The sequence below is a fragment of the Magnusiomyces paraingens genome (assembly GCF_902498895.1).
Source record: "Magnusiomyces paraingens strain CBS 517.90 genome assembly, contig: contig1, whole genome shotgun sequence".
Lineage (NCBI taxonomy): Eukaryota > Fungi > Ascomycota > Dipodascomycetes > Dipodascales > Dipodascaceae > Magnusiomyces > Magnusiomyces paraingens.
Genome location: NW_022474067.1, coordinates 3,589,513 through 3,615,967, shown reverse-complemented (window position 1 = coordinate 3,615,967; position 26,455 = coordinate 3,589,513). Strand labels below are relative to the sequence as shown.

Here is a 26,455-nt window from a genome sequence, read left to right as displayed (position 1 = left end):
CATAAACGCTACTACCGCTTAGAAATGATTATTTTCTTTCCAACTGTTTTTTTCCTTGCAAATTTCATAATAAAACTCTCCACTTTGCTCGTCTTTGGAATAATATCTTGAATAAATGGTAGGATCTCAGATAATTCCCAGTTAGGCTTAATATTTAGCAACTGGTTGATACGCTCTTTGGGATCGTTTGGTAAACTAGTTTTGGTAAAAAATGTCACTTTCCCTCCATCCATATTAATGAAATTTCCAGTCAAACTTTCCAGTTTTAATGGATCCATAACGTTAACAGGAAGCGATTGTCTCCACATTTCCAAAAAATCTCTTTCAACTAGCATTTGTCCCTGGTGCTCCTTTAAAGTGTTGATACCATACCAGTGAATAATCTCTGAAATATTTAACGAATATGGCACATTCTCTTCTTTGGAAAACTTTCTCACAACACTTTCAACCACTGTGTATGGTTCATCACTTCGTTTTCCTGCAAAATTTCTCATACCTTCATGTAAAGCGGCAATAGAGACTTTATCTAGGCTTAACTCCGAAGTGGTTTCAATTGTTCCTAATATCAAATTCATGACTTTGGCTATAACTGAGCTGTCAAGTAAATATGCAGTAGATTTATTATTCTTCTTATCCTCAATTTCCACTCCTCCATTCTCTCTCCACAAGTCATCAAACTGTTTCTGTGATATCGCAGCCTTGGCACGGACATCTAATAGAGTGGTTCCTTTAGATTCAATTTTTTCGTGATTTTCCTCTGATCCTTTGTAGATGGGGATATCACTAGGTAGATAAATTTGACTTTCGTCGGCTGGCGCAATTTCCCATAATGCTGGGATATTATCTAAAAGAATAATGGCATCAGGGTTGCAATCCTTATAAGCCTCGCTATGTGAGACGTCTGTGGTCGACACAAACAAAGAGTTAGAATGATGCGCTTCACGTATTCTAAATGTCTTGTCTTCTGTGCATAGCATTAATGTGGAAGATGGCGTTTCGGATTTCAGCTCCAGACTAGATTTATTATTGCATTAAAAAACAAGGCAGATCTAAAAATGGATAAGAAAATCATACCTCTTGCCTGCTTTGATTTGCTCTACAAGTTCAGGTGTGAGCTCCAACAACTTATATTTTTCATGTCCAAAGTCTTCATAAAGTGACATTTCAGATCAAATCAATATGCAGCATATAGCATAAAATAAAAATCCCAAGTCAAACTTGCATGAATTGGATATATTTAAAGAATCAAAAGATTAGCAAAACAAAAATAAAAATAAAAATAAACAGATAAAACTTTGGAATAAACTTGTAAGCCGCCAGGCGCAGTCCAGTACTTACGCCGTGCAGTCCTAGATATACTATAACCACCCGTTTTCTACCTCATTTCATAGGGGAAAAAATAAAAGAAAATAAAAAGGAGCCCTTTTCCTTCTTTTCGCCACACAGCAGTTTCCCAGCTCATCATCAAACACTCTCTTATCCATCTAATAACACCTATTCCATTCTTTTTTCCGGTATAAGTTACTGCAAAAAGGACTTGATATATTTCAATACTAAGAAACACTTCTTTTTTTCTTTGAAAACTCCTCAATAAGATTCTATTGGACTTGCAGTCTCAGCTTTTATTTTTTTTTTGATTTTTTTTTTTGCCACCTCAGAATGAAGAATAATGTTGTAGGCTCATCTGAACCCACCGCGGAATCTTCAAGTTCTGATAAACCGGTGCTTGCAACACGCCAGGATAGCGATGTCATCATGACTGGTGTCGACGACAACTCTGATCAAGCGTCCCAAACATCCTCTATTTCATCCAACTTTGTAAATATTGCTGGCCCAAGCTCACACACTACTCACGAGGATGCAGCCAGAATCAACCGACCGTTATTCAGCATTGTTAAAAACTCAAATAATAACAGCAACGCCTCTTCTTCAACAAACACTCCCCGTAATATTCCTAGTGATCTTGATGGTGATGTTGCCCTTGATGACGATGACATTTACCTTTCATCTTCTACTCCTTTACCGCCCGGTCTGCCACTTGAGCCTCACTCTACTAGAGCTGACCCCGATATTGCCATCGAGCAGGAACCTTCGCTCTTAAACCCAGATGATGAAGATGAAAGCGATGGCAGAGACCTAGAAGATGCAAATGAACTGATTCAGGCTATCAACCAAACAAATGCCGGGTTTGGCGAGGGTCACGATGATGATAGGGACCTTTATCATCGTGGCGATGACGAAGAAGAAAATGAAAGCGACGACAGAGACTTGGAAGATGCAAATGAGCTAGTTCAGGCCATTAACCAAACAAATGCCGGCTTTGGCGAGGGTCACGACGATGACGAAGACTTTTACGATCATGATCATGGTCATGACGATAATGACGATAATGACGATGATGATGATGAAGATGAAGATGATGACGATGATGATGATGATGATGATGATGATGAAGATGATGATGAAGAAGATGATGATGAAGACCATGAACGTAGTGACGCTGCAGACGATGATGACGATGAAGAAAATGCTTTTCGTTCAGCAAATGAACAAATGCTCAGATCTCTTCGAGGAGCATTGGGTATTCCAGATGTTGTATCTTCAATTGTTGGCCATATTGAACCATGTCTCGAGGTTATAAAGGATCATGGAGACCCTTCAAACGTAATGGCTGGCCTCCAAGAGCTTGCCGATATTTTACTCATGACTAATGAAGATGTTCTTAATGACTACCTTCCTACCGCCAAGGTGCTGGACGCTTTGGTAGATATTATGGTGGACGAACTTTACGAAAACAGTGTCGAAATCATCATCATGACTTGCCGGTGCTTACTCAACTTATTAGATGCCAACCCTATGTCGCTTGACAGATTTAGCTATGCACGACCGGTCAAGGCTTTGTGCGAAAAGCTTTTTGAGATCCAGTATATTGATACTGCAGAATTAGCTCTCACGGTATGTTTGAAACTTGTTTTCACATTTTTTTTTCTAACATCATATAGGCATTGAGGAAAATTTCTCGCTCTCAGACTCATGCCATTCTAGAAAATGGAGGATTAACAGCTTGTCTTTCATACCTCGACTTTTTTTCAAGTTCTACTCAAAGAATTGCCACAGAAACAGTCGCAAATACACTTTCATCTGTTCCTATGCGATATTTCGATTCTGTCAGGGATGCTGTTCCTTTAATTGAAAATATTCTTTCAAACAATGACCCGGAAATTTCAAAAAATATTGCAGATTCTATCTGCGGCATTATTGAGAGTTTTAACACAAATTCTAATTACATTGATCAACTCATGACGCCTAAAATTTCTATGAAGTTATTATCGTATATTGATCCTTCCGTCAATAGTGGATTGACTTTAAAGCCTCGCATTATCAAAGCCATTGCCACTTTAATCAGAGTTTCGACAAAATTCACTGTTTTGGCCATTGAAAACAAACTTGGAAGCCATCTTTACCAAGTTCTTACCAAACATGCACCTTACTTTGATGATGATGAAAGCGAACCAATCAAAAGTGCTTATGAAAAAAATACCACTGCAATTATTCAAGCATTAATATATGCTGATAAAGAAATTCTTTCAAACGCTCTTCAGGTTTTTTCAAACGTTTACCCACAGCTTGCTATTGTTGACGAATCAAAGGTTGCCAGCCCCTACCAATATTCTTTTAGCTCGGAAGCAGAAAAGGAACGCATGGAGAAACGCACAAAAGATCTTTTGGGTGTCAGCCAAATTGTCAGGTTTTCAAAAATTACCCTATCCCTTTTGATTGATACATTTTCATCAACTGTTGACATTCAAATCCGAAGATCAGTTTTGCAGACAATTATTAAAGTCGTTTCTACATTACCATCTAATGTTCTTCAACAAGTTGTTGCTGATGTGGAGCTTTCTCTTTTACTAAGTTCAATTCTTTCACAACGTGATCATGACTCACTCACCCTTGGTGCTTTGGAAGTTGCAACAATCTTAATGCAAAAGCTTCCTGACATATATATTGTCTCATTTTTCAGAGGAGGAATTATTGAAGAAATTGAAAATCTCATAAAAACAGAGGAAATTAAAGAGAAAGATAAAAAGGAGCGTATTGAAAAGGAAAAAGAAGAGTTGAACAAGAAGTTAGAAAAGAATTTGGAAAAGAGTTCTTCCTTTAACAACAAAGAAGAAACCGATGCTAAGGACAAGAAAAATAAGGAAGAAGAGGATAAGGAAGAAGAGGATGAAGATGAAGATGAAGATGAAATGGAAGATGAAGACGGAGATCAGGAAGATGAGGAAGATGATGAAGGAAGCGAAAGTGATGAATCATTAGTTAAAATTCCATCTTTTTACTCTGACCTCACACCTCTTGTCCTTTCTCAGGCCAAAAGACTTATTGAGGTCTACAATGAACAGATCAAAAGCCGCAACTTTGAAGATGAGATGAAGAAAGGTTTAAATCAACTGACCGATCTCAGCGAAAAGTTTCTTGCTCATGAAGATTTAGAAGCTAATTTCCAAAAGTTTGCCAAAATAATTACAAGCGTGTCTGAGTTTGAGCTTCTTTGTTCCCACATTCTTCGCTCGCTGCTTACTATTTTAACTACTGGTGATAATGTTCAAACAACTTGCAAACTCTTTTTAGAGACCTTTTTGGGAAATGGTTCTACTAAACCTTTTGAGATTTTGCTTGAAAGACTTAACGAATCTTTGAGCCGATTTGAAAGATTTGAAGTTTTGGCTGCAGACTCCCATTCTCTAATGCGCAACTCTATTTCTTCTAGTCTTTCTCGACAACTTCGCATCAGTTTGACTCCATTGATTAAAGAGAAACCAAAAGAAGGTGGTGAATCTTCTTCATCGAAAAAGGCTAAACCAATTATGATTTCAATTCAGGCCACAGCTTCTTTAAAGGCCATTGATGACTTTTACAAAACCAAGGTTCAGGCTGAGAATACTATTTTTGGTTCTAGCATGAGAATTTTTAGTCAAATTTTAGCATTGACAGAAGATGAAGAAGAAGAAAAAAAGGAAGAAAAAAAGGAAGAAAAGAAGAACGAAGAAAAATTAGAAGATAATACACAGGACGGGTCTAAGGAAGATGGTACTACAGAAAACTCTGTCAAGGATACGGTCATGGAAGATACTGAACCTCAGAAGGAAGAAAATAATAATACCGATGAAGACGAAGCTCATTCTGAGAACAATACACCCCAGGGAACCAGCACAGCATCGGAACAACCCATTGCCTCATCATCTGCATCGAGAACTGATGCTCTTTCGGCTCTTTCCAACAGCTTGAACCCTGCTCCATGGCATCTTGAATTTTATATTGATGGCGTTCCAATTTCTCATGACGCCACTGTTTTTGGTGCTATTTTCAAGAACTTGCTTGCAAAGGAAATGGAAAAGAAGGAAATGGGAGAATCTTACACTAACAACCCTTCATGGAAGATTTGGGGGAAACCACACAGCATATGGTTTAAGAAAAAGAAGGGAAGCTTTTCTGATAGCAAAGAAAAACCAATTGAAGCTGAAGATCTTGATCCTATTCTTAGAATGCCGGCATCCTTTGGCTCAAATGAGTCTGTTTCTATTGTTATTCGACTTCTCAACACTCTTTTTAAAATGAATAATAGCGTCTTCGACTTATTTGCCAACTCTGGACGCCCTGGTAATGCATGCACTATATCCTCATCATTAAAACATTCCATTTCGCCACTTCCAATGGCGAAGTTTTCCAACTCGAAACTTACTGCCAAGCTCAATAGACAGCTTGAAGAGCCTCTTATTATTGCTAGCCGTATGATGCCAAGTTGGGCTGTTGATGCATGCAGATTGTATCCATTTTTGTTTCCATTTGAAACTAGATTATTGTTTTTACAGTCTACATCGTTTGGCTATTCGAGACTGATGAACCGTCTTCAGCAATCTCAAGACAGTTCAGAAAGCCGAGGATCTGGCGGTCCTTTTGGGGGTGATAGCCAACAGCACGTTAGCAGCCTTTTGCGACAAAAGATTAGAATCTCTCGATCCCACATGCTTCAAAGTGCAATGAAAGTTATGAACCTCTACGGATCTTCGCCTTATTCGTTGGAGGTTGAGTTTTTTGACGATGTTGGCACTGGTTTGGGTCCAACACTGGAATTTTATGCTACGGTTTCTAAACAATTTACTCGTCGAAAGTTGAGCATCTGGCGTGATGACGATGGCAGTTCTGTTAAAGATAGTGGCAAAAACTCTTATGTTTTTTCCAAGCAAGGCCTTTTCCCTCTGCCACGCGACCCCAAATGGCTGACGACCTCCTCTTCTGGGAAGAAGATTTTGAGTACCTTCAAGTCATTGGGAACATTTGTTGCTCGCGCCATGTTGGATTCTCGAATCATTGATTTGAATTTTAATCCTCTCTTTTTCCGATTAGCTGCTATGACTGAGGAGCAGCTTTTAAGTGCTGCCAATAACATTGGAACTGTTTATCTTGTGGATCAGCATACTGGAAAATCTCTCGACACATTACAATCTTATGTCGAGGAGCGAAATCGATTGACAGAGAATAATGCTTCAGAGCAGACCATTAAAGACATCCGAGTTGATGGTGCGTCAGTTGAAGATTTGGCTCTTGACTTTAGACTTCCAGGCCGCAATAACTTAGAGCTCATTCCCGGTGGAGCAGATGTCGAAGTAACTATCTTTAATATCGACGACTATATTAAGAAAGTGTTAAACATGACACTGGGCTCAGGAATAATTGAGCAAATTAGGGCATTTAAGGAGGGATTTTCCGTTGTGTTCCCATACAGCGCGCTTAGCACGTTTGTCCCTGAGGAGCTCGTTGTTATGTGTGGACAGGGTGAAGCCGATTGGTCTTATGAGACGCTGTGCGCAATGGCCAAGGCAGACCATGGATACAATATTGAGAGCAGAGTTGTTAAAGATCTTTTTGAGGTTATGAGCACATTTACTGTTGAACAACGAAAGGCATTTTTGCAATTTGTCACAGGCAGCCCCAACCTTCCCATTGGTGGGTTCAAGGCTCTTCGACCTCCATTCACAATTGTTTGCCGTGAATCGGAGCCACCTCTTACGCCTGATGAATATTTGCCTACGGTTATGACTTGCGTAAACTACTTCAAGCTGCCTAATTACTCATCGAAGGAGATCTTACGGGAGCGTATCATGACTGCCATCAAGGAAGGATTGGGATCATTTTTGCTTTCTTAGAAAGAAAATTGATATTTTTTAATGAATTTGATAGTACATAATAGCTGACTTTTTTTTTCTTAAATAAAATGAGGTTTTAATTTTACTTTAAGGTGTTTGCGAAAATGATAAAAAAAAAGAAGTGTGGGTGTTTTTCTGTCCCAATTCAGTTGGTTGTTTATTTATTTATTTTTAATTATTTTTTTGTAATCCAAATAGATCTCTTTTTGCTACTACCACCATGAATTTATCACTACTAGACCCCTTTGCTTTGGCACAGGAATTTCCAGATACACAAGCTACAACCCTACATTTAGGACATGCGACATGTCTTAAGTTTAGTCCGAATGGTGATTACCTTGCTTCTGGTCTGATAAATGGAAGCATTGCAATTTTTGATCTCGATACCAACGGCGTGCTAACAGTTTTGCAAGGCCACAGCCGGCAGATTGAATCACTATCGTGGTCACACACCAATAGATATCTCTTGTCTGCAGGCAGAGATTGGAAATGTATTATATGGGATCTGGGAGTACGAGGCAACGTGAGTGCAATACAGAAGATAAAAGTTGTTGTCAATTTAGGTGCACCTGTATGGATGGCACAGTTTCATCCGAAAAACGATAATTTGTTTGTAGCATCCCTACTCGACAAAAATGCAGTATTTGTTGATATTTCACAGAAGAATATCGGAGGAGATGTTATTCCACATATTTTGGATTTAAATTCATCCATTAAACAGCAAGAGCCAGAACAAGAGCCAGAGCCAGAGCTAGAGCGAGAGCCAGAAGAAGAGCAAGAGCCGGGACCCGGGCCGGAACCTGAACCAGAAGAAGATACCAAGAAAAGGAAAGGCAAAAGGAAACGAACGAAGAAGGGGAAAGGATCATCATCCAAGAAAAAGACAGGTAGTGTAAAGCAAGATGTGCTAACAGCAATGTTTTCGCCTAGTGGCGAGTACATTATTACAGGAACATCACGAGGAAGCATTAATATTATAAGAACCGGTAGTCCTGAAGTGATGTATTCAAAAAGCATTTCAACAAGCAAAATCAAGTCGATGGCACTGTCACCTTCTGGCCGGCTGATGGTTGTGAATTCATCAGATCGGGTTATTCGCCTACTAGCGATGCCAGATATGCGATATCCCCCTCCAGATCAAAACGGAAATCACAAAAATAACGAGAGCGGGGAGGGCTTTAGTAAGGACAATGATGATGGACAGGAGTTTGCCAATATCCAGGAATGGGATATTAAGACACAACACAAGTTCCAGGATGTGGTGAATCGGCTGCAATGGAACTCGGTTGCAATTGCGCCATCTGCTGAATACATTATTGCATCGACATTTGAAGATGCACAAGATATTTACATGTGGGACACGAGTACTGGGTCTCTGGTAAAGATTTACAACGGCCCAAAAGAGGAGCTTGTAGAAATTGCATGGCACCCCACGAGACCACTTATTGCGGCGACCGGGTTAGAGAGTGGCCGGATCCACACATGGACGTCTGTGCCGCCTCAGCGATGGAGTGCGCTTGCACCGGATTTCATTGAAGTAGATGAGAATGTGGTTTACGACGAAGCAGAAGATGAGTTTGACCGGTTGTATGAAGATATAGATGCTGGAGAAGAGCAGGACGAGGAAGACGAAAGCGTGGACGTGTTTGGCGGGCTGGGCACGATTCCCGGGGTCGCTGAAAGTACAATGTTTGTCATCCCGGTTTCTATGGAGTTTGAAGATGATGAGAAGCCTGTGTCTGAGGATGATTAAATGGAGAGTATAAATTTGGTATCTGTACGAATCGGTTAGTTGGTTTCCCAAGAATAGAATAAACCACCAGCTAATTAATTATGGATATTATTATTATTATTTTTTTTTTCTTTCCCCTTATCAGTTCTCACAGGTACTGGTGGCAGTATTTTATTATTTGGATAGAGCTTTGCCCGACAGAGTATATATATGCCTGTATGATTATGATATATATCTGGGAATTTTTTTTTTTCTCATTCAACCCTTTTGATGAAATTTCAATCATCCGTCATACATCCGCGGTGATTTAATTTTCATCGAGACTCTTTCGGCGGCGCCATGGGCCGGTATTATGATTTGGCTGGTGTACAGTTTGAAAAGATGGAATCCGGGGTTTGCGGATCCGAACTGGTTAATTTTTTTTTATTTTTTATTTTTACTTTTTTGTCTTATAAAAAAAAAAAAAAACCTTACCTTTTAGCATTTAAACAAACCCATAATAAAAACCACACCTTCCCTCCCAAAAGAAAGAAGAAATCTGCTCATTTTGCACTCTTTCTTTTCTTTTCTTTTCTTTCCTTTCTAATAGCCACTAAGAACTCTCGTCTATTGAGGATTATTAAAAGACTCAAACCAAAGGCTTATCAAGACAAACGATTATTATATAAATCAGAGTTTTCTTCCTTTTTAAATTTTTTTTTCTTTATCTTATACGATCACAATGAAGCCTGCTCATCACTCTCCTGAAAAAATCCAAGGTGCTATCGACGTTGTATGTATACAATCAAATGGACCCCTCTGCTTTGAAGCTAACCAAAGCTTGAATTACATTAGCAACAATAGCAACAAACTAACATTGTTTTGACAGATTGTTGATGGCGGTGTGAAAGGTGGTGCTGCCGGCCTAGTTGCCGGTGCCATTTCCCACTTTGTTGCCCAAAAATACTCGCCCAAGTACCGTTCGCTGACGGTCCAGTTCCGCACCTTTATCCAACTTGCTTTTGTAATTACAGGTGCATGCTGGGTCATTGACAATAACCTGCTTGCATATGAGCGCCAAATCTCTAGAGAACAGCGCGAACTCCGTATCAAGAAGATGGAAGATCTTGCCAATGATTACTATACCTTTGCGTCGCAGCCTGGGGGCAAAAAACCGGCTGGAACGGTGTCCCAGGCTGTCGAAGACTTGAAGGCCACTGAGAAAATTGCAACCTCTGCTTCTGTGGCTCCTGCTCAATCTTCCTCTGAGTAACTGAAGCCTTTTTTTTTTTTTTTTTTTAATTTCGTTGATACCAAGTCACATCAGAAAGTACATTATGATTTTTACGAGCCAATATTACTAATGGTTACCTCTCTCCTACCCTATGTAAAAAAATACCATTAATAACACAATTTTAAACTTAAGTTCCTCTTTTTTATTTATTTATTCTTTTGACCCTAATATTGTGTGTATGTTAGTTTTACTTGATGTTTGCACGAGCTGCAAGAGCTGCTGCTGGTGATATTATTTTTGCTCCCGTGGTGGTGGATGTTGATTCAATGCTGTTTTCTGGATGTTCGTAGTCGTCCGGATCAATTTGTTCTTTACTTCGTTTGACTCTGCACCATAGACTGACCCGCTTATCAAAAACAAAGTCGACAATTACCTTGGACCACGAACGATGACATGGTAATGGATCATAAAACTCTTTAGCTAAGCGGTTGAGCTCGGGGAGCTTAGTCCATGCCACATAAGGGAAATCATGGTGCTCATTATGATAGCCTGCGTTGTAGACAAAAATATTCAGAGGTCCGTAGTAGCTGTAAGTTTCTGGCGGAGCAATTTTAGAAAATTGCGCAGGCTGTACACCCTTTTGCTGAATGTCTTTAGATTTAGGTTCCTTCTTCTCCTCTGGCGCTGGGGGGTCAAGAACATAGTGCTCAGCAATGAAATGACCAGCCAACGGATGGAGGGAGCCCGCAAGAAAGTCCGAAAGCAAGAAATAAACAAGAGGGGTCCAGCCAAAGTTATGCACTACAATATAATCCCAAACAAACTGAGTAACTAGATTAATGACGTGGATTTTGGAAAAGGGGATAGCCATGACGCAGATAGGTCGAATAGCGTAAAAGAAAATCTGAAAAGTTGCAAAAAATGCCTTGCCAGCAACAGAGTCCAGGACTAGGGCCTCCAGAACGGTGGGCAGATCTGTGTCGTATTGGCTATCGCCGAGATACTTATGATGCAGCAAGTGGTATGGCCCAAACCCTGCGGCGTAGGGAATACCAATAGGAAGATTAGCAACGACAGCAAATAGCTGATTATGAATGCGAGTCTTGAATCCAAGGCCATGAGCCATCTCATGGATTGCTAGAAATAGATTTTGGCTGCAAGTAGCCCCAATAACATACGCCAATGCCCAAAATTTGAATGAAAAAAATGGCGTGTTAGTTTTTGTTAAATAGTAGGCAATGGTGAATTGAGTGAGCATTACACCTAGCACCACCCACTTGGTCAAGGGCTCCGGTCCACATAGTTTTGTAACCTGAGGGTGTGCTTTGATGATGGCTTTGCGGCGAGAACGATGAGGTTCTTCCTGGTAAGTCCAAAAAAAGGCCGAAGATCCTGCATTTGGTCCCAAAGCAGCCGTTTCATCGTCGACAATAGACGAGGCAACCTCTGGAAGCGAGTCAGGAGACAAAGTGGAGTTTGATAAAGGGTTTGCTGGTTCAATCGATGTTGAAGACATTTTTGAAAACAGAAAGCAAGAAACAAAATAAACTGGCAAATACTCTAAAAAAAAACTGATTATTATTTCCTTGCCTAGATTGTTTCACTATCTGTTTTTTTTTTAATTGCTAGAACCTGCTCTAGTAGAGAGAGTTTAATTGAAAAATTTCAGTGGGAAGGAGGGAAGAGAGCCTCAGTGGCCTTTAACGTACGACAAACGGAGACAAAAAAAAAAAAGTCAGAAACATCCGACTAGCCAATAGCCGTGCCATCGTTGAACCGCGTGCTTTTCGCGTGAAAGACACGACGCGTGTGGCAAAATCAAATAGTCAAAAACTTTTCCAAGTACTTAGATTTACACTACCACCATTGGCACCAGCCAAAAAAATCACCACTAAACCTACATCATACATCAGATCTAGATCAAACATTTAATCAACCGGAATCATGGAACAAGACGATTTTGATTCCATGTTTAACGATATTGATGATGAGGATGTGTTTAATACAGATACTCGTTCTTCAGCAGCATCAACTTCAGACCCAGAAACAAGTCGCGATAGAGCTACAACTATAACAACGCCAGTGAGCATCGCAAAAAATAAAACTCGAAACTTTTCCACACCACGACGGTCAGCCAAGACTCTTAACCAAACAACTTTTTCTGGTGACTTTTCAATGATGCTGGGCCATCAGCCAGGAACTATGCGGCCTCCTGCGCGAGTACACAAGCCTGTGGATCTAAGTGCCGTGATACCTGCGCCTGGGACTAAAACAACTAGTTTTACATCTCCAACCATTGAGTCCTTACGAGCCAACGACAAGGAATGGCCCACTCATCATGAACTTAACCCAGAAAATTTGGATACCTACATATACCCTACAAACCTTGATATTCGTGAATACCAGTATAATATTGTCAAGACCGCGTTATTTGCAAACGTTTTGTGTGCGCTACCAACAGGTCTTGGTAAGACATATATCGCGTCAACAGTTATGCTAAATTATTTTCGATGGACTAAACATGCCAAAATTATATTTATGGCACCAACTCGGCCACTTGTTTCTCAACAGCTCGAAGCGTGTTTGGGAATTACAGGAATTCCAGCGACACAGGCTAGTATTCTTATGGGAACGGTTCATAAAAAAGATAGACAAATTGAATGGGAAAATAAACGTGTTTTTTTTGCAACTCCACAGACTGTTGAAAATGATTTAAAACTTGGAATTTTAGATCCAAAAAGTATTGCGTGTTTGGTTGTTGATGAAGCTCATCGATCAACAGGCCATCAAGCATATGCTGAGGTAGTTCGATTTATCTCAAGGTTCAACAATTCTTTCCGAGTTTTAGCGTTAACTGCAACACCGGGATCTACAATAGAAAGTGTCCAAGAAGTTATTACAAATCTTAACATTTCACGCGTTGAAATCCGCACTGAAGACAGCATGGATATTGTACCTTATATTCACAAGAAAAACATTGAAAAAACAGTTTTAGACTTTTCTCCTGAACAAAAGGAAATTTTAGAGGAAATTTGCAGTGTGGCCCAGCCTCTAATAAATGAACTTCGCAATGCAACTGGGGTTTTCCTTAACGGCGCAGAAAGCTTAACACTTTATGGCGTCAATCTTGCACGGAGAAGTTATATGGCTTCACCGGCAGCCCGAGGAAACATGCAGACGCGTGGTCGAGCACAGGCAATTTTCGGTATTTTAACATCTTTAGGATATGCTATTCAGCGGCTCAAGTTACATGGCGTTGTTCCTTTTTATCATTTGATGCAGAAACTACATGACCAAGGGAAAAGTTCTAAGAGCAAGTATCTCCATCGTGTTCTCAATAGCCCTGGATTCAACAAAAGTTGTAAGATAGCGCACACAAATATGATGCGCGAAAATAATCTTGTAAACCCGTTTTTTGGACACCCCAAAATGGAACGCTTGGTTTATATTCTCAAGGACTATTTCACATCTATAGAATTTAAGGAGTCTTCGCGTATCATCATTTTTGCCATGTATCGTGATACAACAGCTGAGATACAACGGATGTTAAGTTTGCATGTAAACCAGTGCCATTCGCATATATTTGTTGGTCAATCAACAAAATCCAGTGGTGAAACTGGGTCCAAAACCAAAAACAGCACAAATAACACTTTGAATAGCACGAATCTTATGAATTTGGAGGAAACATATAATGTTGGAATGACTCAAAAAGAGCAGCAAAAGGTAATTGCTGAGTTTAAACAAGGCAAATTCAATACTTTGATTGCCACATCTATTGGCGAGGAGGGTCTTGATATTGGTGAAGTTGACATGATTATATGTTTTGATGCTTCTGCAAGTCCAATCAAAGTGGTAAGTTCTAAAAAGGAATAAAACCAGTTTTTAATAGAGACTAACTTTTGATAGCTCCAACGAATGGGCAGAACAGGTCGTAAGCGGAGTGGCACGGTTCACATGCTGATGACTGAAGGTGAGAAAAAGAAGTATGAAATGTCTATAGACAATTACAAGACTATTCAAAGCTCAATTGCGGGGACATCACGCATGGGCGATTTGGAGTATTGTGAAACAAATAGGATCATTCCGCTGGCACATAACCCTATATGTGTTGAGCAAAAAATTGATATTCCTCAGGAAAATAATGAGATGCTTCAGTCTGAAGATGTCTTAAAAGAGATGGAGATGACACAACGCCGCATGAAAACCAAGCGTACTGCGGTCAGAAAAAAATCCACCAAAATTGTGAAGAAGTTTAACATGCCAGACAATGTGGAAACTGGATTTGTTAGCGCTAGCAATCTGATGGGATTGAAACCTAAATCATCAGAGTCGATGGATTCTGATAGTTCTGAGGATCTATTTGCAACACCGCCGACGAGAGAAAATATGGAAAAGAAGTCAATGACGTCGTCCTTGGTGGAGTTGCAAATGGATCCTTCACCTGCACTTGCACCTGCACCTGCACCTGCACCTGCACCTGCACCTGCATCTGCATCTGCACCAGTGCCTGCTGCAGTTCCCGCGAAGATAACGAAAACAAGTCGAGGGAAAATAGTTTTTTATGATGCCAAACGAGATGGCCCTGACTATGGGTTGTTACCTGCTGACATTGAAAGTCATGTTTTAAAGGCTTTACAAGAGATTCACAACCACACTGCAGCCTCGAATGATAGTGAATTTAGGCAATTATTTCCTCAGTTTTTAGGAAAAAGTGGTGTTAGTAAGAGGTCTTTGACACGAGCCGAGTCTGTTGTTTATCCTGAGAGCAGTCGGCCGCTGCCACGTATTGCGACTCGACCAAGAAGTGTGGTTCTTGCAGATTCAGCAAAGAAAATTGATGCGAGTACAACGCTTGAATTGGAGCTTGCATATGATGAGTATTTGCGCCACGAGTGTGGTAAGGATAGTTCAGAGACAAAAGATGCGCTACAGAGAGTTGTTGCGGGTAATGGGATGAAGAGTAGTCGGGCTAGAGCAGAACGACAGAGTGTTACCGGGAATGGTTTTAAAGAAAATGGTTTGGAGAAGGAACGTGACGCGTTGGCGACGCGTGGCGCTAACAAATCTAACACATTGGGTACTAGTGGTGGTGGTATCAGTGGTTCACCATCAGATAAAACACGCATTGCTACCAAAAAAAGTGGGGTTGTGGAGGAGGCGGTTTCTTGCATAACCAGGTTACCCCCATCTACGGATAAAAATATCTGCGACAAGAGCAGCAACAGTGTTAGTAACAGCTTAACTAGTGACATTGAAAATAGTATGAGCAGCACTCAAAAACCAAAGGGAAGCGACAACAGCGGGCCTGTTTATCTAAGCATTGATGATTCCGATGGATCGGATGTGCAGATTGATGAGGTTGCTTCTGGGCCGGTGAAAAAGACTGGAGGAGCTTTTGGGGATTTTTCTGATAATAATAAGCGGGGCGGGACTTCGCGGACGCCTTTAAATGGAACCAAATCAGTACTTAGTGGCCAATATTTTGGCTCTGGAATGGGTAAATCTCCATTAGCTAGAAGAAATGCTGGTACTAGTGTATCTTCTTTTACCTCACCTACAATTGCTTCTACTAGCAGTTCTACAGAAACGCCTGTACGGCCTCAGTTGAGTGTGACTAACAAGTATTCATCACGGGGTAGGATTAGGGGAGGATTTGGAGGAAATGAGGAAGGGGAGGAACAGCAAAATCGGATTGGTGGTGGTATACAGAGGACGCCTTCAGCACATGGTGGTCGGGGTAAGGTCCAGGTTACACGAAGAGGTAGAAGAGCTACAGGGAGTAACAGGGGGGATAATGATTTGAATTACGAGGAACGTGATAGTATTCGAATTAGTCAGACTGATGTTGAAGAGGAGGTGGGTTATGATTATGAGTCCGATTTGGATGGGTTTATTGTTGATGATGAAATTGAACAAGAAGAGGAGGAAGAGGAGGAAGAAGAGGAAGAAGAAGAAGAGGAAGAGGATGAAGAAGGAGAAGAAGAAAAGAAAAGAGCCAAGAGAAGGAACCAAAGGTTATCTGAAAGTGGAAGAAGGAAAAGAAGAAGCAGTCATGGAAGTAGGAGTAAAAAGCCACGTCTGAGTATTGGACTAGACAAGCCTTTGGAGATTAGTGATGATGATGATGATGATGATGATGATGATGATATTATTGAAGAGATTCAAGAGATCCAAGAGATGGAGCAAGGTAGGACTGATCGAAACCCCAAGAAACGGCGGCGACTAGTACAGAGGAAATAGGTTTGACAAAGATGAGTAATTTTGAAATTTTCATTTATTTATTTTTTTTTTATTTTAAAAGATATTTCAACAACAGTATAATAATCTTAGCAAAACGCGTCTTTTAAAGTTTTGACGCGGGGGGAGGGTATGAAGAAGAACAAAAAAAAAAGAAAGAAAGAGATTTAGGGATTTAGGGGATTAAATTTATGAAATAAGGATATTTTAGGAGTTATGAAATATGAAAAAAAAAAAAAAAAAACATTTTCAAGTTATAAAATCTAGAATTGTTTTTTTTTTTTTATTTTTTTTTTTATTTTTATGTATGTTTTCTTTCTTGTATGAATAAAATACATGTTGAAAGAAACTCGAGGATTTCGACAAATGTCAAAACAAAAACGCGACAATAACGCGACAATATGGAAATGCCGGGTAACTATTGTTAAATAGACAAGTCACATGATACAAGGCCAGCTCAGCGCCAAAATACATATTATTATATATATATATATATATATTTTTTTTTGTTATATGATTTGCCACTAGTAATTAGCTAATTTTTTGCCGTACAGGTATAAATATCTGACATTTTCACCTAAAAAAAAATTTTTTTTTTTTCCTTTTTTTTTTTTTTTCTTCATCCTTATGCTCGGGCATTACGCATATCCGTGAAGATTCGTCTGAGATTGTGTTTTTGCTGGTTGAAAACTTTAACCATGACCGCTTCTGGATGGTATTCCCCTTGGTTTTCGGATCAAGGACTGTCCAGGGAATTTTTGGAAAACATTTTTAAAAAAAAAAAAAAACAAAATTCTTTCTCTCATTGAGTCCAACGTGGTGATCATTTTGTACTTTATGATAAAATTATGGAAAGATTAAATGTGGTTATTATTATATTATTACGTAATTCTAATAAATTATAAATTGTGATAATATTGTAACATTTAAAAGTAATGTAATATATTTTGTCTACTTGTAATAATTTTTTTTTTTTTATATTATTATTATTATAATAATGTTTTTCGCACGCGTTTTTACATAATAAATTCTGCTTAAGTTACTCAGCATTGATATAAGACTTTTTGTTGCAAACCCACCCACGCCCCCTTTTTTTTTTTTTTTTTCTTTTTTTTTTGTAACACACACGCTTATAATATATACAATCCTGCAATGTCACAAACTTTTAAATATTTCCTGGAAATTGCAACGTTTAGTTTTCATGTTTCTCCCTGCGTCTGTGGTCTGAATAATATTATTAACCAAATAGTTCTCCTACCACACCAACACATACAAACACACACAAAACTCCACCCCCCCTCCCCCTTGTTATTTCTCTAATTTTTTTTTTTTTTTTTTTTTAAGCTGAGAAAAAAAAAAAAAGATTTTCTTCTTTTCCTTGTCATCCCTTATTCCTTCTTTTTTACCATTCACTTTTTACTTTTTACTTTTTTTTTTTATTTCTTCTTCTTATATCTTTCTCTCTTTTATATATATATATATATATAAATTTACAAATCTCAACAATTAAAACATAAACCGATTCATTTATTCTAAATCTTTTTTTTTTTATTAAATATATAAGATTTATTCAACATTATTCTTCTCCTTTAAATAACCTCATTAAATAACCAAATGTTTTATTAGCCACAAACATGTCATTCTCTTCTACAGCTGCCGTCTTTTCTCATAACGCTTTCCTTAACCCGGGCCCTGCCCCAGCACCTCCTAACGCCAGACCTAACGCTAATTCTGGATCTTCAAATAACAATGCCCAAGGTTCTGCTTCTCAACACCTCTCTGGTATCCATTCAAAGCAACAAGGAGCTACGTCATCAACTTCCTCGACCTCATCAAACTCCTCTGCTTCTTCAGCGTCTTCATCTGCATCTTCATCAGCGTCTTCTATGTCATCTTTCCCGGATTCTCCTCTTTCCATTGGTAATCCTATTTTAATGACTAGCACTTCTCCATACCACCATCTTCATAATAAGATTCGAACATCAAATGATTCTTCTGCAACATTGTCATCTCAGCAACAACAGCAACAGCAACAACAACAACAACAGCAACAACAACAGCAACAGCAACAGCAACAACATTCATCATCATATTCTTCTTCTTCTACTCTTTACTCTCATTCTCCTTCAGGTTCAGACTCTTCTACACATTCAACAACTTCAGCAATTTCTGCTCACTCTACAGCATCTATATCTACAACCTCTTCAAATGGATTCAGTTCTAATTCTATGCGTGTTTACAATGCTTCTGTCGATTCCGATTCAACCCCTACAGCATCTACAAATAATCTTGCTTACAAAATCTCACCACAAGCAACTTCTTCTTCATTTTCTACAGCAACTTCGTCATCTTCTCCTCCTTCAAAGCAACCAAGAGATGAATTTACAAAGGGCCGTTCCATCAAACAAGGTTGGGCTTCTGTTAAAGAAGATGGTTCCTTGCGCTCTTTTATGTGGACAAAGAAGTTTCTAGTTTTACGTGATAATTCTCTTGAGTTTTATCGTAACGAGGTATGTTATAATAAAAAATTAATTTTTTAATTTTTTTTTTTTTTTTTGGAGTGCCAAATTACTTTTCTTTGCTTAGTTTGTTTCATCTTTTTTCTTTGACTTACAAGCGTTTGTAATGATGGTGGTGGTGGTACTTTATTACCTCTTTTTCATACCCCTTTGTTGACCACAACTACAACCAAAAGTAAAAAAAAATAAAATATTTTGGAAGAATAATAATAATATAATATATAATACTAACCTTTGTTTTTTATTATTATTATTTTTTTACAGGTTTCGTTTTCAAGCTCAGCGTCACCATCCCTCTCAATTCCTCTTTATTCGGTTTCAAATGTGACACGCGTTGACCTTAAACCATACTGCTTTGAAATTATCCGCTCCTCATCAAACAAATCTGTCTTTGTTTCCTGCAAAAATGACCCTGAGCTTTATTCTTGGATTGATGAAATTTACAACAAATGCCCCCGCTCAGGAGTTTCATCTCCCACAAATTTTACTCATAAAGTCCATGTCGGATTTGATCCTATTTCCCGTGACTTTACTGGCCTTCCAGATGCTTGGTCAAAACTCTTGAGTGCATCCGCAATCACAAAGGAAGACTTTGCCAAAAACCCACAAGCTGTCATTGAAGTCCTTGAGTTTTATAGCGAACAGCAAAAGGAAGAACAAAATGATTTATTGGCTGCTGAGGAATTCCGTAAAAAGGCTCAACAAGCCCAGCGTGCCATTCTTGAAGCTGCTGCTGCTGCTGGCGAAAGACCAGCACTTCAAGCAACCCTCAGAAAGCAAAAGAGCTCAGCACAGCTCAATGCTGGCCAGGGAATGTACCCACCGCCTCCTCCTCAACCATTTTACAAGAGCATGTCCCACAGTACCAGCTCTTCTGCATTAAATGACAAGTTTCAAGAGTGGACAAAAACACCAACCTCTAAACCATCCTTTTCCCATCTCGCCTCCTCTGGTCCACAGTCCAAGACATTGGACCACCCCGTCATTTCCCACCCGAAACCATTACTCAATGTCGCAACAACCAATAGTAATAATAACACACCCAACACCACTACATCTGCTGCTGCTGCTGCCGCTGCTGCCATTGCATCCTCCTCATCTTCCTCTTCTATTAATGCACAGAACACATCGTCCACTTCTCGCATTAACAACACATCCCATTTGGCTCATATTGCCCCTCTGCGCCAGGCGCCTCGCGCACCACAGCGCCCGGCTCCTCCGCCTCCATCGCAAAGCCCCATTACACCGATCCAGCAGCAACAAGACTTGCCCAAAATGGCCAAGCTCAATATTTCTGCTCCTCAGCATGATTACCACCCTAATAATGGTCGATCACGCTTGGATAGTGCTTCAGGCCCTAGTTCTTCTGCTGCTGCTGCTGCCGCTGCTTCTGGATACAATAATAAGCCTCTCAATAATGATCGTGAACGTCTGGAGCGTGAGTGTGAGCGTATGGCTAATAATAACAATAATGCTCTGGGAGCAAATATTCACAATAGCAATGCCAATTCATCTTCTACAAGTCTTAATAAGCAACCTCTTCAGGTTTACCCCAATTTGGCTTCAAAGCCTTTGCACCACCCACAACCTCAGCTTGCTACTGCGGCCGCCAAGCTCGCCAATTTGTCGTCCACATCATTAGCTTCCCCCTCTCCTTCTTCATCTTCTTCTTCTCCTTCAGAGTCTGCTGCTTTGGAAAGATATGGTACTCCGGTCCAACCACTCAATACAAAGCCTAAAGCTCTACAACAACACCAGAATGTAGCCACACCTCCTCCTTCAAATAACAATTCCCCCACATCCACTGCTCCTCCAGCACCAAAATCTGCACCGGCACCAGCTCCACCAGCTATTGAGGAGCCTTCGAAGATTAGAAAACTTACTGCTCCAACATCGTCTGCATCATCTACACCAACTACACCAGCTAAACAACCTCAGCAGCCTTTACAAGGTGTCTCCGCAAATGGTGGATCTGCATCCTCTGCACGCGATGCGGCTGCAGCTGCTCTTGAGGGATCCACTCCCATGAGCTCTGCTGCCAAGTCTCGTCTTCGTGAGGCTGAGAAGCGTATTTCAACCATGACTGATGTTCAAATTATGGAAAAGCTGCGTTCGGTAGTTAGTCCAGCAGATCCTGAAACCATTTACCAGCGACTTAAGAAGATTGGCCAAGGCGCTTCTGGATCAGTTTATCTTGCTCAGCCAATCAAGGGCAGTATGCTTTCTTACCATCGTGTTGCTATTAAACAGATTGATTTACTACTACAGCCCCGTAAGGAGCTCATTGTTAATGAAATCACTGTAATGAAGGAGAGCCAGCATCCTAACATTGTCAACTTTTTGGAGGCTTACTTGCGCCATGAAAATGAGCTTTGGGTTGTTATGGAGTATATGGAAGGTGGATCTCTTACCGATATTATTGAAAACAACCAGCTGAATGAGGCTCAAATTGCCACAATTTGCTATGAAACATGCAAGGGTCTGCAGCACCTGCACCATAAGAATATCATTCACCGTGACATCAAGTCTGACAATATGCTGTTAGATGCTCAAGGCCACGTGAAGATTACGGACTTTGGCTTTTGTGCAAAGCTTACGGAGCACAAGAATAAGAGAGCAACTATGGTGGGTACTCCTTACTGGATGGCACCCGAGGTGGTTAAGCAAAAGGAATATGGTGCCAAGGTGGATGTATGGTCACTTGGTATCATGGCCATTGAAATGATTGAGTCGGAACCTCCATACCTTAACGAGGAACCTCTTAAGGCTCTTTATTTGATTGCCACAAATGGTACACCACAGCTCAAACATCCCCAGCAGCTGTCGCGTGAAATCAAGTCCTTTTTGAGTGTGTGTTTGTGTGTTAATGTTACATACCGTGCCTCTACAGATGAGTTGGTGGAGCATCCATTTTTGAAGAAGGGTTGTCCGCGCGAGCAGCTTGCAAGTCTTTTGACTTACAAGAACAATCAAAGACATTGATTTTGGATTTATTTTATTTTTTTTTGGAATATTTTGTTTTGGTTAATTTTTGCCGCTCCTTTTCTACATGAATTTTTTTTTTTTTTTTGATGAATCCCAATCTTTTATTTTTTTATTTTTTTTTTATTCTTCTTCCTTTATAATGTTTTTTTTTGATGTTTTTAACTCCAGTCATTCCTTTAATGCCCACCCATCATCCCCTTTCTCTTTTCTTTCTATTTCTTAAAATACCACCACTCTTGTCCTTTTTTTTTACTCTTCATGTCCAACTTTATGCCGTTCCTTAATGAATATATATAAGAAAAAAATAAAATAAAATTTATGTATGAAAAAAAATTTTAGTTTTTAAGTTTTTTTTTTAATTTTTTTTTCTTTTTAGAAGAAGAAAAAAAAGAAGAAAAATGAAAAACAAAAGAAGAAGAATTTCATTAATACAATGTCTTACTTTTTGCATTTTAGCGAAGACCTTGAGAAGTAAAAAAAAAATAAAAATAAAAATAAAAAAAAATTTAATCTCAGTTTATGGGGGGAAAAAGCATTAAAAGAAACTTTAATATTTTCCTTAATCAAACGTTAAATGTGTATATATACACGCATACCTATGGAATGATGGTAACTAACATAGTCTTTAAACTTATTTAGTTACCTTTTATAACTTATAAGTTATTGAAGGAATAACTAATTAGTTATTAAATGAAAAATAATGGAAGAAGAAAAAAAAAAAAGAATAAACTAATATTGTCAACAGAATTTCTGTAAAGATGCTATTAAATAGCATTATATATATATATATATATATATATATATATGTATACTTGGAGTTTCTCTAATAATCTCAATTTTTTTTTCTCTTTCTCTTTCTCTTTTTGTTTTTTTATTTAAAAAGGAATAAAAAGATAAAAAAAATAAATAAAAAAAAACTAATTTAAACAATTCATTATCTTCATACATTTAATCAACAAAAAAAAAAAAAAACAAAACGATTAAAATTTTTTCTTAATTATTCCCATCTATTTTTTTTTATTTCTTAGCAGGTGTAGCAGGTGCTCCTTCAGCTTTGGCTCCACCAGTCTTGGTGAGATCCTCCTCGGGTGTATCTCCCAAAACCTCAGGAACAGCTTCTTCTTTTGCCTTTTCTTGAACAACTTCAGCAGATGGAGGTGCATCTGCAGCTGCGTTATCCTTTTCCTGCTTCTTCTCAGCAGAATTCTCTAAAGTGGCGGCAGCTTTCTTGTCGTCTTGAGCCTTCTTGTCTTCGGCTTTGGCCTCAGTTTTAGTCTCTGCAGAATTCTCCAAAGTAGCAGCGGCCTTCTTATCATCTTCAGCCTTTTGATCAACTGTAGGCTTGGCCTGGGCCACAGCAGTTTGAGTAGCTTGAGCTGCTTCTGCAGCAGACTTTGAAGATGCAGCTGCCTCAGCAGCCTTTTTGGCCTCAGCTTCCTTTTTGGCAGCAATAGCCTGATCATCACTGTGGACCCAGTCCGCACCAATCTTATCTTCTCCTACCAACTGTTCGTCAGTAAGCTGGGGGATAACCCATGATCCATCATCATTGTTCCCTGGAGCAGCAGCATTTTCAATATTCTTGTTATCAACTTCGCCATCAAAGTCGTTGCGAGGAGCCTCGTTTTCCAAAATTGAAAATAAATTAGGTCTGGTGCCATAAATGTAACTCTTGATTTGGTCCAGCATAGAGCTGACATAAGAACCAGTGTCTTTGTCATCACCCTCTGCAGTTGAGGTACCACCGGACTTCCACACATTAAAGTTCTTGTAAACCTGTTCCCAAATCTTCTTGCGCTCATCTTGAGGTAAATCAGTGGGGGGTCTACCGTCAGAATGCTTGAGTTCGCTGAGATACTCCCAACGACCAAACAGAGCAGGGAAGGTTGAGTAGACATCAAGACGACCCTCAATAGTAAGAGTTCGCATCATGACATCAATAGGAGTACTCATATCAACTGCAGTGGCAAGAAGTAATTTCATGGCACCGCTTCTGGAAACAGCATAAGCATTAGCACAACGCTCAGGACTCTGGTAGCGAACGACACGGTGCTTGGGAGGAACTGTGACGCCATAAAATTCAAGCGAAGAAGGAACATAAGGATCATAGTACGGGTAACTCAAATGAGCGTTACGACGGTTTGGCAGACAGCCTCCAAGCTGAAGCACATCCCAGTTGGCGAAAACGTATGGATCATTGGCGTTTTCCTCTACCTCGGAATACTTGCCTTGCTTGCGCATAAACTCTTGAAGACCGTTAGAAAAGAGCATCATTAAGCGACGAATATTAACATCCCATGTTGAGTCTGCTTCGAGAATGAGCAAAGTGGTCCAATCTTGGTTGAGCATTTCACGCCACAAATTAGCATGAGAACGGAACCGGGCTTGTTCATAACGAGAAAGAACATGAAGAGAGTCTGGAGGAAGACCATGTGTGTTGAGGTTTTCTGGAGAAACACTATCAAAGGAATCAATGGCAATACCACTAATGGATGATTGCATAGATGTGATGTCACTGAGGTCATAGAGCAAGGAGTTGCTCAAAAACATAACTTTTTGGAATCCAAGTGTCGAGTTTATCAGACCAGGAATATTATTTTCTGTAGCTGGAGCGTCGATGGCATCCTGGCTAGCTGAAGCACTGGTATTATCATCAAGCTGGAAAGTATTTTGAATCTTTTTTGCTGCGGTATTGTAGACGTCTTGGTAATCAAACTGTCTATTTGACAATACAAAAAAGAGTGTAGTTAAAAAAGAAAAGCAAATAAACAGAAGCATTAGTCGCTGTAAAATTGGGCGCGCTGCTCCATGTTGTGACAACAGGGATGAGAGAGCACCTGGACGAAACATTGTTTATGATGAGGAAGGTAATCTCAAAGGTTTATGGTATCGAAAGAATTTAAAGTTAAGGATGGGAAAATTGGATACTTTGACAATAACAAAAGAAAGACTTGAAAAGCCAAGGCAAAAAAGGGGGAGGGGGACAACCAAGGCATATACTAAAGGATACCAAAAGAAACAAACACTCTCACTATTGCATCAAGATATGAAAGGGTTAGGGCAAAATTTTATGAGGCTAAATATCTTTTAGGCTTGCAGATTACTTTAACTATTAGAAGGGGTTTTTTTTTACTTGCCGACCAATTCAACAGGGTGGTCAATAGGGCTTTTTTTTTTTTTTTTTTAGTAACATGTTGAATATATAAAAATAGCACTCCAATGCTACTTAAGACAGAAAAATAACAATAAATGTTGATCCAATAGGAGTTTAAGTTAATTAGTATATTATATTATTATTATAATAGTTATTATATTAGCACTTTGATATCTCCAAATCTTTTTATTTATTATTTTATATTTAAGGGATAAAAAATGTTTAACATTGTTATCAACTCTATCCATTTTTTGCTTTTATAACCTTTTAATTTAATCTTGAAGGTTTTCATAAAATCATTTGATTTTTTTATTTCTTTCTTTATTTCTTTATTTAATTTTTTTTAAGCATTAGTAGGATTTCATGACTATTTTAAACACCATTAATGTTGAGTTGCTCAAACAGTTCATCTTAATACCTAATTAGGGTTATAAACTATTATGACATTAAAAATTTGACTTCAAATTCCGAAATAATACCATTTTTAATATCCAAAAAAATACAAAGTTTTTTTCAGGTTTAAAAAAATATATATTAATATGAAATCTAAATATTTATGATGATTGGCCAATCATACACCATGGTGTATTTATTTGAAATGAAAAAAAAAAAAAAAAAACTATTCTATTTCAATAATTTGAAAAAGTATTTATTAGTTATTTTCTTTCTATGTTAATTTTTCTTCAATTTAACAGCTTTCTCATTTCTATAAATTCAATTTTCTTTTTTAAAAATAAGGGGCTTATTTTTATTTTATTTTATTTTTTTTTTTGATCCTTTCTATTCTACATAACATTATTGAAAAAGGGGCAATGACAACGATTTAGATTTTCCCGTCATTGAACCATTTTGATGCAATAGCTCACGTTTTTACCAAAAATGAGTGAAAAGTTTTATCTTAAATATTTCACTGAATAGTATCTAATACTTTAAACGTTCCTTGATATTTGGAAAGTAACTTTTTTGAAAATATTTTAATTGATTGATGGTGTTTTTGATTAATAAAGAGATTTCTGAAATATTTTCTTGACCTGAAGTCATATTAAACATTCAAAAGGATAAATAAAATTAACAAAAAAAAATAGTAACCTAATTATCTAATAACTAGAAATTCTTAAAGCCGTAAAAGAACTTTCCTTTTTTTTGATATTCAAAGCTATTTGATCTTTAAAAAGAGTAGTGATTGTTATAAAAAAAAGTGGAGGTTGTAATTTTTTTTTTTTAGATTTGGACTTTTATCCCAATCTCTTTTAATTCTAATTGGCGAATAATGCAACAGAATTCTTTTACTTCGTTTATCTAAGTAACCGGTTTGACGCACTCTTATCTGATTTCAGTAAAACTCCACAAAAATTTGAAAAACTTCAATAAATTCAATAAATTCAAAACATAACCCTAAAAAATAAA

The 26,455-nt window shown here is 38.6% G+C and overlaps 8 protein-coding genes across 8 annotated transcripts; 5 read left to right on the top strand and 3 right to left on the bottom strand.

Moving 5' to 3' along the window:
- Positions 1–11: 11 nt before the first annotated feature.
- SAPINGB_P001070 (uncharacterized protein) lies at positions 12–1,163 on the bottom strand (the record flags this gene model as incomplete). The annotated part of the gene is made up of 2 exons (XM_031995793.1): positions 12–1,014; positions 1,075–1,163. 2 exons carry the CDS (start codon positions 1,161–1,163, stop codon positions 12–14), a joined length of 1,092 nt encoding a protein of 363 aa, XP_031851684.1.
- A 496-nt stretch (positions 1,164–1,659) lies between these two features.
- SAPINGB_P001069 (uncharacterized protein) lies at positions 1,660–7,208 on the top strand (the record flags this gene model as incomplete). Its single annotated transcript, XM_031995792.1, has 2 exons — positions 1,660–2,955; positions 3,003–7,208. 2 exons carry the CDS (start codon positions 1,660–1,662, stop codon positions 7,206–7,208), a joined length of 5,502 nt encoding a protein of 1,833 aa, XP_031851683.1.
- Positions 7,209–7,428: 220 nt separating this feature from the next.
- SAPINGB_P001068 (uncharacterized protein) lies at positions 7,429–8,961 on the top strand (the record flags this gene model as incomplete). The annotated part of the gene is made up of 1 exon (XM_031995791.1): positions 7,429–8,961. One exon carries the CDS (start codon positions 7,429–7,431, stop codon positions 8,959–8,961), a length of 1,533 nt encoding a protein of 510 aa, XP_031851682.1.
- Positions 8,962–9,661: 700 nt separating this feature from the next.
- On the top strand, positions 9,662–10,192 carry SAPINGB_P001067 (uncharacterized protein; the record flags this gene model as incomplete). The annotated part of the gene is made up of 2 exons (XM_031995790.1): positions 9,662–9,712; positions 9,809–10,192. The coding sequence occupies 2 exons, from the start codon at positions 9,662–9,664 to the stop codon at positions 10,190–10,192; spliced, it is 435 nt and encodes a 144-aa protein (XP_031851681.1).
- A 208-nt stretch (positions 10,193–10,400) lies between these two features.
- SAPINGB_P001066 (uncharacterized protein) lies at positions 10,401–11,669 on the bottom strand (the record flags this gene model as incomplete). Its single annotated transcript, XM_031995789.1, has 1 exon — positions 10,401–11,669. The coding sequence occupies one exon, from the start codon at positions 11,667–11,669 to the stop codon at positions 10,401–10,403; it is 1,269 nt and encodes a 422-aa protein (XP_031851680.1).
- Positions 11,670–12,097: 428 nt separating this feature from the next.
- Positions 12,098–16,393, top strand: SAPINGB_P001065 (uncharacterized protein; the record flags this gene model as incomplete). Its single annotated transcript, XM_031995788.1, has 2 exons — positions 12,098–14,005; positions 14,060–16,393. The coding sequence occupies 2 exons, from the start codon at positions 12,098–12,100 to the stop codon at positions 16,391–16,393; spliced, it is 4,242 nt and encodes a 1,413-aa protein (XP_031851679.1).
- Positions 16,394–18,024: 1,631 nt separating this feature from the next.
- On the top strand, positions 18,025–21,891 carry SAPINGB_P001064 (uncharacterized protein; the record flags this gene model as incomplete). The annotated part of the gene is made up of 2 exons (XM_031995787.1): positions 18,025–18,900; positions 19,174–21,891. The coding sequence occupies 2 exons, from the start codon at positions 18,025–18,027 to the stop codon at positions 21,889–21,891; spliced, it is 3,594 nt and encodes a 1,197-aa protein (XP_031851678.1).
- Positions 21,892–22,911: 1,020 nt separating this feature from the next.
- SAPINGB_P001063 (uncharacterized protein) lies at positions 22,912–24,744 on the bottom strand (the record flags this gene model as incomplete). The annotated part of the gene is made up of 1 exon (XM_031995786.1): positions 22,912–24,744. The coding sequence occupies one exon, from the start codon at positions 24,742–24,744 to the stop codon at positions 22,912–22,914; it is 1,833 nt and encodes a 610-aa protein (XP_031851677.1).
- Between the last annotated feature and the right edge of the window lie 1,711 nt (positions 24,745–26,455).